Genomic DNA, 14,597 nt, shown 5'->3' on the forward strand with positions numbered 1-14,597 from the left:
CAATACACAGTACGTGTAAAGTAACATGTCTGTAGCAGTAAAAATTAATGCTGATGGGTTGCCAATACTTGCCATATAATTACTATGTAGCTAAAGCATACTACGAATAAGAATCGTATGCAATTATTAAACTTGAAATACTGATAAGTCGATTAATCTGATTTATTACATTTTTAATTGAACTTATCTTCAAAGTTCGCCATTAATTACATTGAATACCTTGCTGATCTCTAAATTTAGACGTTGTACGATGCTTAAGGTCATAATCTGTTTGTCCAATGTACAAACTGATAAAATGTATTGCTATACTATACTTTGGTAATTTTAATTTTAATATATAGTATAACATATATTGATAAAAAATTATCCGTTACATATACGGATTTCAAGGTCAAATATACTCCATTATTCATAAAATCACAATTAAAGTACTATATTTTTACCGTCCTTTTAATGTACTGATAGAGCTCCAAAGCTTTTTCACTTAATATACAACAAGTGCATAAACTGTACGATTATACACCCGATTGACTGATGTATCATAACGAGGAAACAGATTTTTGCAATACCTGAGTATTCTGTATCGATTGTATTATAACTTGTGACTGTAATATTAAAACCTTATAGGTTATCTCACTTTTATGTATAATATTCTTATAAATATTACACACCATGTCTACCTTAAATAAATTAAATATCACCATGTTTTAACTGATTAATTATTAAATGTTGCTTGGTGATATAATGCACTAATGATACTTCTGTTTGATTTTTATGTCAACATTATAGAGCAGTACCATTGAATAACTTATTGATTACGGAAGTCAATAAGAACGATTTATTAGAAACAAAGTATGGAAGATTTGTCTACTTTATCTGGACAAGATGAGAGCAGTGCACTTATACAAAGGATTGTCACAATATTTCGGGACCAACAAAATAGCTATGGTTTTACTGTTAGTGGGGACAATCCTGTATTTGTTCAATCAGTGCGAGAAGGTAAGCATAACTATGGATATGCTCTGTAATACCTGCATTCGTTATCGAATACTGCTTAAAATTTAGTGTTATAGATTATTGTTTGTCTACAGTATAACTTACATTTATAAGTCATTCTTTAGCCAATATTATTAGATTACTTACATTAATTTATCGTTGAAATAAACTAATTAATTGCTTTAATGCATTAGGAGTAATAAACTATTATATTATTGGTAAATATCATCATAAATATCTGTTCATGAACAACTTTATTACATTTATATCTTTATCGGAACTTAAAATCTTGCGAAATATTATGCTACTATGATGTGTTTACGGAAAGAGTCCCATTGTAGATAAATAATATCTCCGAATTTTATTAGGTGGTCCAGCGTATAATGCCGGTATTCAACGTGGAGATAGAATTGTTAAGGTACAATAACAGTATAAGGCTACGAATATTTTGTATTATGTTTATATGATTTACAATGTTGATTTTGATGAGATTTTACTTAATAAAGCATTTACGTTGTTTGCTATATGTTATCTAATAAGAAACGTAGCTATACAATTATGGCAGTGTACAATTGAGGGAGTCCTCTTATATTTTTATATAGCACTTGATTTTGATGTTATTTGGGCGTATTAACATTTAATTGCTTACTACCTTTATATTGTATTACACATCTGAAACAGAATGAGATATTTCTCAATAGATATAGGATATCGTTAACATCTGCCCATATATATATATATATATTTGAATAGATTTACAGTAATCTATTGTGTCTAAACATTTTTTCGTTGTGTAGGTCAATAAGAAATTAGTCACTCATGCACATCACCAAGATGTTGTTCAAATGATTAAAGGTATCAAGTTAAAATCTAGGTCAATCTATGATTAGTTCTTTTATCATTTAAGACTAGTATAGCTAAATATAGATTCAATCTTCTATATGATGTGATAGTAAAATATGAATATAGCTCGACAGGGTTACACAAACTAGCTCAGTTGTTGAATGTAGATAAAATTAGCATGATCGGTTGTAGTCAATTGTTATTCGATATACGATAATATTTATAGTTATTCACTTTCACATGGACTTACCTAAACGTTTGAATATCGTACATATGATATCTCCCGGTAAAACTCAGGAAATTGCTACATTCAATTTATACAGCATTGCGTTTATGATATTTTTTACCATATACCGATAGTCATCCGTTTACACCACATCTTATCTTATAGGTGTTGAAAGCGTGACTCTAACACTATTTGGCAAGCCTTCAGCGAATCCAATCGTAGGTACGGTTACACAAACAATTAAATCCATGACTGTTGGAATGCGTGTGTATAAAATCTATCTCTGTGAAGCTTTATATTCTGTAGATGTAACATATATTACCGCGACTTGTTAAATTACTTTTACTCGATTATGAAAAGAGGTTAGCGGAAACAATTAACATAATCTTTTGAAGATTTCAGTTACAACTTTAGTATAGCTAATACACTTTACTGAAACAAGATCTAAAATCAAATTCTATTGATTCAAGTAGTCATAACGAAAATCTCTATTAAAAGCTGCTTTACTACATTTTATTACCTTCCATGAATCATTATAAGTTTTCATGAAAAAGCAATACGATATTAATTTATTTATATAGTTTAATACTCGTATTGTTAAGGTTAACTTTCACTTCAGTAATGTCGCTTGTGAGTTATTACGCTTACGCTTACTTAAACACTGTTAAAAAAGATTGCTTCACAAAAAGATATTACCTATGCCTAGAGACTATGTCATTCAGGTTATATATTATCTCGCTGATAATTCCGAAGGCTACAATATGTACCTGCGATATAAACTGGAAAGTATAGCCTTGTAGTTAGCTGTTGTATGCCAGAGTACAAATTCCTGTATCATACTATCTATTGCGATACGGGGTCCGACCTCTGGTATATTAATTCTATGGCAATCAAATGCATTTTAGTTATTGAAGTAGCATGAAATATACAAATGCATATGATTTGACCACATAATTCTATTACGTCTTTTAATTGCTAAATTATTTCATCAAATTTCTAAATAATCTAATCTATAGATCTTGGATTAGTCCGTCCCCAGCCTCCCAGCGTACCGCAGGTTAATATACGCTATTAAATTTTTAAAACCTGATATATTCAATCTTACAATTAAAATTATTGTAATCTTTCATAAAAAATCTTTAGTTTGACTGTAAAGATGACTCTATACCGGAACAAATTGCCAAACTTGAAAGCATGCTTGTGAACGATGAACGATATCTTACGGTAAAAATGTTTTAAAAATCTCTTTATTCATTTTATTCCGGTTCCGAAACAATTCTTGACAATAACAATATCAATCACTATGCAACATCGAGAAAATAATGTAACAGTTTTAATAAAATTGTAACTGATTCTAGGAAATGCAACGAGAATACGATAAAACTCAATCTCGTGATCTACGGCCATTGGTAAGAGTTAATTGCTTGTAAATAGGCGATCGCAGAATAAGAAACAAAATTTACAATTTTCGAACTGTGTGTTTTTGTGCTTAGCTTCACGATCTATTAGGAAGAAAAACTGCTTTAGAAAAACGGTTAAAATCGCTGAGAGCCTCATTAAATCAAGAAAAAACCACTACAGAGGTAAATGCAGTCATTTATTATAGATTCTATTATGATACAACATTTTAAGGTGTAGAATCTACTTGATTTTTAAGCAATTTTTATCATTTTATCTCGTATTGATAACTGTACTGATTGGATCGTAATCTATTAATTTACTAACACAGACTCAAGCTGATGCTACTTCCACAGAAAAGAGAGTAAGTAGTGAAGATGTATCATCAACTACAACGAAATTAAAGACGGAAGAAGCAAGTCCAAATAGTAATCATGTAGCTCATCAAATTTCTGAGCCGGTATGTCTGGATATTATAGGCGTGGCATTTTATATTTTTATCTAAATTGTATTATTCGCTCGTGTTTGTGTTTACTCTAAACAGACAGTTAATCCATCACGTCTGACACCTCCCGACAGTCCTAAAGGTATTTCTCTCTGATATCGGACGTAACCGTACAAAATCTAAAATAATTCATTCTTAATTTAATTTTAATGTGAATATATTACTGTCTACACCTTAAGTTTTGTGTTATTCTACATCATTATAATTAATTTGTCTTGTACATAGTACCACCTGCGTATGGCACTGCGAATGGTACTGGCAAGCAAACCTATTTAAACATAATAACTGCTGAAGATGACGAATTTGACACCGATTCTGATGAGGTTTAACATGCCCATAATACAGATTAATTAAATTTTATTATCAGTAACCTATCTATAAATATGTCTTTATGTAGCCTGTGGAAGATATTGGTCCATTCTGTGATTTCAATGTTTTAAGAACTAAGCCGGGTATGATTATTGTGATTCTAGTAGCAATTCAAGTAATATGTAAATTTATCTTATGAGTTGTTTATCGCCTTACCGAATTATACCTGAGCTTGTAAAGATCAAATTTATAACATAAATATACAATAGATTAGTATGTTACAGTTTTAATTCATTAATATTCATTATTAAATTAAATTAAATACTATCTACTCGAACAATGCAGTATTTGCTTGTTACATTACTAACGAACTGTTATTCCTTTACAGCACATATTGCGGTCTTTCTGCATTATTTAATTTCCAATAGTGACCCTAATAGCTTGGTGAGTTTGAGTTATTCATTATAAATGGCGCCAAACTGCATTATATTGAAGCATATTCAGTTATTCTTTCGGCAATTTTTTCTTGCAATAGCTATTTTATCTCGTATCAGAAGTATACGAGAATAAATCTGGTCATTATAAAGACGTTAAAAAGTGGATTAGTGAAATTTGTACCGCATTTCTTACTCCAACCGCTGTTAGTAAATATTTATACTTGAATTTCATGATTATTACTGCGAATTACTAAACATCTACCTTTTCATAAAAAGCCTCTGCAAATTCCAATCAAAGATGGAATTGCTCAAAGTATCGGTACGATTACATAGCATTTATTAAATTTTATCATTTATGAATGGTGTACGGATATAGAATACACGACCATACATGTATCCTATTTGTGGACAATGTATGAAACGATCATAATTAAGATGAATGCAGACTTTATAACGTAGTACATGTATGATGTAATGTTATTTCCCCTTTGACAAATCGTTATTATTTAGAACATGTAAATTTTGATTTTCTGATAGATGATACGTTAAAAAATAAAAACATCAGCGATGAAGGATTGCGTACTATATTCTCTCCAGCACGGTAAGAATACTTTATCTTGAGACATCAATATTCTAAAATTGCTTCCAAGCTATAAGCTTTTGATTTTTGTAGGCAAATCGCGACAGATCACATTAAAGAGCAGCTACTGGATTTTAGACAAAAACGAACATTAGGGCTTGGAAGTTTATTTGGTGATTCCGAACTTAAAAGTGCGCAATCTGTTTAACGTATTGGTAACTGGTGCATCATAGAATTTCATTTATTTTATGTATTTATGAGTTATTTATTTCGTAGACGATATGAATAGAGATACTGAACTAAAGATCACGGAAAATACCCTTATTAATCCATTAGAATCAATACTGTGAGTATTTAGCGGCGTCTTTTATCAATCAATTTGTATAAAAAATTTGCTAGTTCATTACTAACGATAGATGTTACTTTGGACTGGACTAGGAAAGAGATTGATTCGACACCGCAAATTTCGCAAAGAGAACAAGATAGGAAGTAAATATCTTCTGTGTATAATCTAATATCTTTAATACTTACTTAATTACTGCTGTCCCATTATTAGTATGGCTATAGCAAGTTCAATTGTCACCTTCATGAAGTTTGTTGGCGTCCGAGCATCGGTAAGCTAACCTTATCTCAAGTCGATATAATATAGCACCTAAGATGATGCTGAAGCCATTTTAACTCTACTGTACACGTAGTCACCTTCGAGCCCATTGGAGAAATGTCATATGTTCGCTCAAAAAGAAAGTAAATTTAAGATAAAAACTTTACCGAAATTATCTAAGAAGGTAAGATTATGTAATTACGTTTACCCTTTATAGCTCTACCTATGTGCAGTATTTAATTCTAATTTCGAAATAATTTAAACATTTTTAACGTTAATTTGGCAAATCCCCTAATTCAGATCCAAGTTAAAGGCCATCAGTTATGTCTTACAGCGTTTGCAAATACTACCTTTTGTGCTAACTGTAAGACTGTGATTTGGGGTATCAGTTCAAACGGATATCAATGCCAACGTAAGTTTGCTACAGTCACTGTCTTGACTGTTACGAAATTCTACTGCCATTGAGTACACCATCGAATTTAAATGGTCACTACTTCTTAAATTCCATGTTGTATGCGTGCTAATTCATTGGAACATTCTTATAATTCTATCAATACTAATTTAAGATTGTAATTATACTTATTTGTATGATCATAGTTTGCCATTGCAACTTTCACAAAGGACCATGCCTAGAGAGTTTAATTATAGCATGTGAAGGACCTCGGACTAAACGTAAATTTGATCATTCTCGGGCTCCTAATATAGGCAAACGCGCAAGTCGAGAAGATCACTATGGAAGTACGCTGTTAATTTTAATATTAACTTTAAATATTTCGCAATATCGATTATAGAATTTTAATTTAAAGACAATTAACTCAACTTAAAGATCGTTCTTATAGATCTGAATTCTACTATATCGTTTATTCGCATTGATAATATCACTAATTAGTTTCATGTAACTAATTGTTTTGCTTCCTAATGTGTTTTGTCATACACAGTACCCGAAATAGGTAAAAATCTTGCTGAAGGTAGAAAATTGGATCTTTTAGCTGAAAACTCTGTTGGCGGTAATAATATTATCATTGAAGACGAGGAGTACACAGGGGAAAACGATGGTTAGTAGTTTACGATTTCGCTCAAGCATCAATCTACCATCAATGCTATAACATTCTTATTGAAATGTATTTTTTTATATTACAAAGATACAACGGAAGGCTTATCTGTAGATACTTTACATACTAACAATTCTGGAAACTTGGTAAGTTATTGATGGCCGTTACGTTTATAGTGTTATATATTACATTAATACCTTGTATCTATATTTTGCAATTAAGGCTGCTCCTGTCAATACACACTCAAGATTGTAAGCCTCTTATCGTCATAATATTCTAATCTTCTTATTATGTTAAAAAGGCAATAGAATACCTAGTTATACTATACGTAAAGAATAAGAAATTTAAGCTACATTTAAACTTTAAGAACAATACTTTGTTAAATGCCAATCAATGTGCTATTTTAATAATGCATTATTAACCTTTTAGTGGTACCATCAGCGAAGGAATGGAAGCAAGGGATTTGTCTAGCTTGAGCTTTAGGTAAGTCTGAAATCTTTTCACTAACAGAAATTTTTGCTTGCGTTATCGTAGTATCAATAGATAATTTTTCTGTTACTCTAGTTCTCCAACCATAAGAAGAGTAAACATTGGGCGTTCAGAAAGTTGTAGAACTACTAGGGTAATTTAAATTGACTTGCGTACCTTATTTTCTACATAATAACATTTCATTTCAATTATACAGTCGGAGATTCAAAAAAGCAGAAGAAGTATAGAGGGACTAGGCTTCCATCAAAGGCATGATTTTGATTTTGATTTTATGTTACTTTGCTTCATTTAGAAAATGTATTATAATTTTTTTTAATATTAATTTACAGAGAGGATTCAGACTGGTCGATGTCATCCGTCGACGTGTAAGTAGTTATTACTAAGTTAAATGGATAACTTAGTTGCTAGTCTGTAACTAATTCAAAATTTTATTCAACATTCTATTCATAGCCTCTCTGAAAAATCAGAGATACTAGAATACGTTGAAGTGTCAAGCGACGGTACCTAAAATAATTAAAAATGAATGAAGAAATTGGCTGTCTTAAAATTAAATGTGTATACCCTATCATTTAATGTATTAGATGATAATGAATCCGATTTGGATGTAAAAGCTGAAACTCCAAGTTGGCAAGACACTGTCAACAGATCGGTATACGACTAAATCTGAAATCATTTTTGAGATGAATAGGTAGTCTATCGCGCCAATCTTTTCTTTACGAAATACCTTATCTTTACGCATAGACTATTGCAAAGCTTAGTCAAAATAAGAAAGAAGTTAAAAGACAAGCTGTGATTAATGGTATGTTTATGTAACATTAAAATTGAATCGTTAAATTATATCGACCATTATTTAACAAATAAATATACTTTTTTCTTGATGGCAATAGAGCTTATACACACTGAAAAAGTGCATGTTAGAAATTTGAAAGTTTTAAAGAGGGTATGAATAAAGCCTAATAATTATATTTTATTGCAAAGCTCTCTACAATAACGGTACTATTATCCTATCCACTAGGTGTATTACAAACCCATGCTACGTAGCAGGCTATTTACATCTGGTTTTATCTCTCTAATGTTTCCAAATTTGATCGAACTCTTAGACTTACATAGTAGGCTCAAACATATTTCATACTAATTTCCAGTGACTCTTTCTACTGTATTCGCGCACATTTATATTTCTTACTAAATTCTACAGAATCACTATTAAGGAAAATGAAGGAACGACGAGCGAAATCTGAAATTGTGGAATTTATAGGCGATGTGATGCTGGATTCGGTATACGAATTTTACTTTTGAAATGTAGTACGGAATGCGTCAGGGAATGTTAATGCCAGTAAGTAATAATTGTCCTTTCCTCTTTATGCAATTGCAACAGTTTGATAAAAGTCCTGGTGATACCATGAAAGAAGCTTGTGCTAAATTTTGTAGCAATCAATCTACTGCTTTAGAAAAATTGAAGGTATGAAATATAGCATTAGTTGCGTTATAATCACTGAAAATGACGAAATATTTGGTATATCTGTAGCATAATTCAAATATTTACCGTTTACTGGTAATCACATAGGTGATGCAGAGGAAAGATCAAAATATTCTATCTTTCGTTAGTGTAAGTATCCTCCGACACTATACTAATTTTTATATTTTTTTACTATAGAGCCATTAGCAATTTTGTTTCTTATTTAATATTGTATGATGCAAATATTCATAATACTACGCACTCAATAAATCTTACATGCGCGTGTTGCTATTTCAAAAGGAATGTGAAAATCACCCATTGTGTCGTCGTTTACGTTTGCAAGATTTAATTTCAACCGGATATAGGCGGTTGACGAAATATCCGTTATTACTAGAACAAGTTGCTAAGTACACCGCAGGTAAGGTGGTCACATATCCGATTTTGTTTGACTATTCTAATTTATTTTCCTTGCTTAGATTTAAAAAAAAATATGTAATCCCTAAATAGGTGATAAACCAGATTATAAAAACGTGCTGAAAGCAATTGAATGTACAAAGGTAAATAAAGTAATTTTTAGCATCTTACTCTTTTATGTACTTTATGAGTTATACATTATATATACGTATGAGAGCGAGCCTTTTACTATTTTATGAACTTGTTAAATCCTTTCACATAAGTACCTCGTGAAATTTATATTCATTTCACATATGTATTATTGTAGGAAACGTTAGCATTTGTGAATCAAAGTATTAAGGATACGGAACAGGCTCAAAAATTATTGGATATACATAAAAAATTAGATCGCCGATCACTCGATCATTCAAACAATCCTGCTATAGCTGAATTTAAGGTAATTAGTAACTTTTGCAGCGCATAAAACGAATTTATTACACGTATCGTTTCAAAGTCTTATTGCTTTGTTGTAACACATCGATTGTTAGGGCTTTGATCTAACGCACCATACGCTACTGCACGATGGTAATCTAACCTGGAAAATTACTAGCAAAAAGCCAATCGGTTTGAGCAAATTGCACATTATTTTAGCTCGTGCTAGGAGCATGTAAATTAGGAGCCGTTACCTGTTTTAATTGTTGATAAATATATGCAATTTGTATTGTTATTGACCAGAATTAAAGGTATTACTTTTGGAAGAATACCTAGTCCTACTCCAAAAGCAAGATGAGAAGTACTGTCTAAAATGTGAAAATGTTCAATCCGGACAAAACAGAGACGATAGCAGGGTATTTAATATAATCTATGTTGGATACTTACAAAATGACATTATGTCGTGCCGTATATTCAACTAATAGTTTTTATCAATGTTATTCAGACTTTTCCCCCGCGCGAAAGTACCAGAAGCCCGATAATCAAGCTTGGCAATGTTATTGCTCGAGGAAATGCTGCTGGTAAGATTAGACGATCATAGATTATGATTTAGGAATGACGTACTATGTCTTAACGCATTACTTTATGAAATATGTAGAGAAGACTGGTTTCTTTCTAGTCAATACATCACCAGTTGGTCCCCAAATTTATGAGTTAATTGCTGCTACGAAAAATGATAGAAATATGTAGGTTTAGAAATCATTTCATTGCAAGCATGTACAGTAATTGTAATTCTAGTTTTGATGCGAATTTTTATAATTCAAGATGGCTTGAGCAGATAAGTAAAACGAAAACTGAAATGGAGGCAAGACGAGGTTATTATCATTGAGCTTTTCTGTCTATGTAATTAAATTTACGCAGGTGTAACTTTTGGAATATAATTTACAGGGAGATCTCGACGTCCTGGATTGCTTGCTACTAGGACAAGTTTGACTACCGAGCTGGAAAAAAATGAGGATGATTCGTCTCCTATCAGTGAAACGAAACCGGATATTAAAAGCGAATTTTCGATAAACAGCACCGATGACGTTAAGAAATCTACAAACTCTGACGATGAAAATTTATCTTTAAGTGGTGATGAAGGTTAAATAATAGAATGAAAGGCAAAGTTTTTATAATTGGTTTGTTATATAATTTTTGTATTTTAAGTACAATTATACCTTATGGTGTAGCTACTGAACCGGAGCAAAATGCGAAATTAAGCGAAATATCTGATAAAGAAATCAATTTAAGTGTAACAGATACTAATAGTTTAACGGATTCAATAAACGTAAGTTTTAAGATTAAGTACTTAGACAGAATTTAACGCTTCTGCACAGATTCGATACAATGATTTGAAAATATTGCGTCATGTTTTTTTAAGAGCCAACATTTTAGCGAAGGGACTGGAATAATATTTTTATCATATTACTATATTTAGAATTCTACTGTTACCACAGATGACCACATCTCTAACAAGGATAATTTTACAAACGTCCAGATTATAGGTATAAATACTGTTATATGCATATGCTACTAGCATTGCATATGTTGTTCATTGACAATGAAGTAAAGTACGAGTCTTCAAAAAATTTTTCTTCTTAATACTTTCTTAACTTGACACAGAAAAAATCAAGGAAAAAGATCGGCAAATTACGGCGTTGATGAGAGATAGATCGAAACTCTTGAATGAACTCAAAGTTAGTTAAAAGCTAATATTACTTGTCTATAATATTGGTAGTCATTATTACCACGTGTAAAGAATATTTCATTAACATGGAATGTAATTATTGATAGGGCCTATCTCCTGCAATACCGACTGTAACTGATAATGATATCCCCGTAGAGTGTAACGTAAGTTATTAAAAACGATGTGAATATGTACAATCACTCTCCGTAGGGATAATTGCTTATTGATGTATCTTGACATATCCTATTTACTGTAGAAAACTAATATTTGGAAAAGCATTGCGGTTCGGTAAGAAGTTTTACGTTGATAATATTTATAGCAAATGGTTGCTCGTATGAATATAGACCTTATTACTTGCTCTTGTGTTATCAGTTGTAATTCAGATATTATTGACTGATACTACATTATAGTGAGATGAATTGATTTAACGTTGAATTTGTATCATTTTCATTCGCAGAGACTTAGTGATTGATGCAAAATCCAACGGTTAGTTTGGCAAGATATAAAATAAATTGCTTAAATTCAGTACTAGAATAAGTCATGTACCTTTTCTAATATTGAAAAATATATTTCTAGCTGGACAATTGAGAAGTTTAACCAGTGAATTAATAAGGCTTAATATAGATAATTTAAACTCAGGTAAATATTGTATATAATTTATTTGTAACGTACATACATACATGATGTGAATTAGGCAATCATAAGGTAGATTATCCCGTTTTGTTAACATGTTGCTTTTTTGTTGATATTAAAATATATTTGATGTAAATCAATCAATTAGATGGGGCATATAGTGAAAAATTTTTAGAAGATCGGCAGTCTTCTTTGCAGGTATAGTAATAAGTTTGTTTGAAAAAAAATGATAAGAGTATCAATAAATCATCCTTACCGGTTATTATTGATATGGTATGGCAAAGTATTATAATGTACAATTATATTTTGATTTTACTTTACTTGATACTAATTGTAGGAAAATGTCATTTCAATTTCGTCTGCAATTGATAATAAGCTGACACGATTATTGGTAAGAAATTGTTGACCTCATTTTATGCTAGGAATTGTATAACATATAACCGATATTATAAATGGAGTTACCAATTCTTAATGTTTTATCTAAATAGGAAATAGTTCAAACTCCAAGTACAATTGTTGAAAGGTAGGTATACTTTGTGATCTCATTAGTGGTCAATATTTGGACGTTAGCAGCAGTAGTTGTAAAGATTGTATTTTTTTTGCAATACCAATTGAATAGAGAGGATGAACCCTGTAATGATGTAAAACGTAGTAATAGTGGTGGTCATGTGTCTGAACTAAGAAAGCAATTTGAAAGTCAAAGATCACCAGTATTACATAATTCTTCAAAAGCCGGTAAGTATACTGTACTAGTGAAATAATTGAATACATTGTAATTGATCTATTTCCTAATGATTGAAAATTGGCTTAGATATTCCATTTTTGCAACAACGTGCGCGATTAAATAAGCAAGATAGATCTGATCATGTAAACAGTAACGAAACATTTACGATGGTAAGTATCATAAAGTGAGAAAATATTATTTCATCATGTTAAGTATGTCATCAAATTGATTGGTTTGTGATTGTATCTACATAATTTTAGCCGATAGCTACAGATCGTCAAACTCCTGATGTGGAAAATAATGACAACTTTACCATTGGATCTCCTGATAGTGAAGGCGTATTCACTATCTAGAAGTTACACTATTTTCGTATTGCAAGTGGTTGATTACAGATTGAAATGTAGTGATGATCCATTGGACAGTGCTACAGAAGTATCTATATGTTTGTGTATGCGTGTGCTATTTGTGTGTGTGTGTGTGTGTGTGTATGTGATACGTATACGTATCATCAAATATTTGATATTTCAATGTTGCGAGCAATGTACATCATCGGCCACTACTAATTACTGTTTTTAATATATTTTTCGGGTTAATTTTAAAAAAAATTATCTATTGTACATGATAAATTTACTAAGCGACAAAGGGAAATTGTGGGTTATAGCTATAAGATGATGACATCAGTTTTTTTCATTGTCGTTGTATTTTATTGATCCACTTTTATTATTGTAAAGAAAGCTAGCGTCTGGAGAGAAGCTTAGCTTAGATGGATGTAGAAGTAATTATGTAACGGTTTTAATGCCTAGTTTGTTTTTACCTAGCTGTAGGTTACAGAACATATTTTGTACTATATCGAATTTGTCTTGTACGATATAGAGTGTATTGGATATCATTTTTGAGGCGAATTATGGATATATTTGTAGTGTATTATTACCTATTAGGATATCGATCTAGATAGGAAAGATATTAATCAGCGTTTAGTTAATGATGAAATTGCCATGTATGGAGATTGGCCTTACTGTTATTGAATAGTATAGATTGATAGCAATCCATTTTAAATTTTTTAAATTCGATACCGTATTTTACGTGTTATTAGTGGACATACTATTCTAACCATGATACCTATTGGTTTGTTGGAAATGGACATGTATGGAATTTTAAATATCCAGCATTGACATTGTTTTATCATTCTTTATTAACCATGTGTAATATCTAAGTCAAAGGAATATATCATCTATGACTGCAGTCATTCAAGGTAATTGTGTTACCATAATGTAAAAACAACACAGTGATGTGTTTTAAATCTTTCCTTGGGCATGACAATTGATAAGCAATCTAGCCTATAAGTGTAAGTACGACAGCATACCACTACGTACTAACAATCAATAAAGCTTTAAACGCCTTTCGATAGAAATATCGATGTTATGGACATTGTATAGTATTGATAGAGTTTTTGTGCATATACATTTATTATACAGTACAGCGAGTAGAGAGCATAGAGCTACTGCAACCTTGGTCATGTTAACAGTATTGCTGTCGACAGTGTCTTTTTTTTTTTAGTGCGAGTAGTCCATGGTATTATCAACAGGCCAAGTCTATGTCAATACGATACTGCTCCACCTCCGCCATGTTTGCAACATTCCTTCGTTGCTATCAGGCAGTAGGATACAGTGCTGTTGCAACCTCTATCATCATGTTTGCCACATCTCATCGTCATCGTTGTTGAGCTTCTTGAAAGCCTAGAGGTTGTATAATTTTTCCCTTTACCTGTACCTGTATGATTCAAACCAACCAACG

At 31.4% G+C, this 14,597-nt stretch overlaps 1 protein-coding gene across 1 annotated transcript; it reads left to right on the forward strand.

Annotated features, from left to right (window-relative positions):
• Window positions 1-854: 854 nt before the first annotated feature.
• TRIADDRAFT_62108 (uncharacterized protein) lies at window positions 855-13,156 on the forward strand (the record flags this gene model as incomplete). Its single annotated transcript, XM_002118016.1, has 55 exons — window positions 855-999; window positions 1,365-1,414; window positions 1,794-1,851; window positions 2,231-2,287; window positions 3,082-3,122; window positions 3,209-3,289; window positions 3,424-3,474; window positions 3,559-3,648; window positions 3,795-3,923; window positions 4,008-4,050; window positions 4,194-4,291; window positions 4,366-4,420; window positions 4,666-4,721; window positions 4,813-4,917; window positions 4,991-5,033; window positions 5,252-5,315; window positions 5,388-5,485; window positions 5,711-5,783; window positions 5,851-5,908; window positions 5,990-6,079; window positions 6,196-6,307; window positions 6,493-6,633; window positions 6,834-6,950; window positions 7,038-7,093; window positions 7,170-7,198; window positions 7,377-7,430; window positions 7,766-7,801; window positions 7,887-7,936; window positions 8,018-8,085; window positions 8,178-8,235; window positions 8,632-8,711; window positions 8,812-8,895; window positions 9,001-9,042; window positions 9,193-9,310; window positions 9,400-9,449; window positions 9,614-9,742; window positions 9,834-9,909; window positions 10,021-10,133; window positions 10,223-10,298; window positions 10,376-10,463; window positions 10,543-10,592; window positions 10,666-10,860; window positions 10,950-11,047; window positions 11,198-11,264; window positions 11,383-11,456; window positions 11,554-11,610; window positions 11,703-11,734; window positions 11,904-11,932; window positions 12,023-12,085; window positions 12,228-12,277; window positions 12,417-12,470; window positions 12,568-12,602; window positions 12,699-12,814; window positions 12,891-12,973; window positions 13,064-13,156. 55 exons carry the CDS (start codon window positions 855-857, stop codon window positions 13,154-13,156), a joined length of 4,158 nt encoding a protein of 1,385 aa, XP_002118052.1.
• Between the last annotated feature and the right edge of the window lie 1,441 nt (window positions 13,157-14,597).

This window comes from Trichoplax adhaerens, genomic scaffold, assembly GCF_000150275.1.
Source record: "Trichoplax adhaerens TRIADscaffold_35 genomic scaffold, whole genome shotgun sequence".
NCBI lineage: Eukaryota > Metazoa > Placozoa > Uniplacotomia > Trichoplacea > Trichoplacidae > Trichoplax > Trichoplax adhaerens.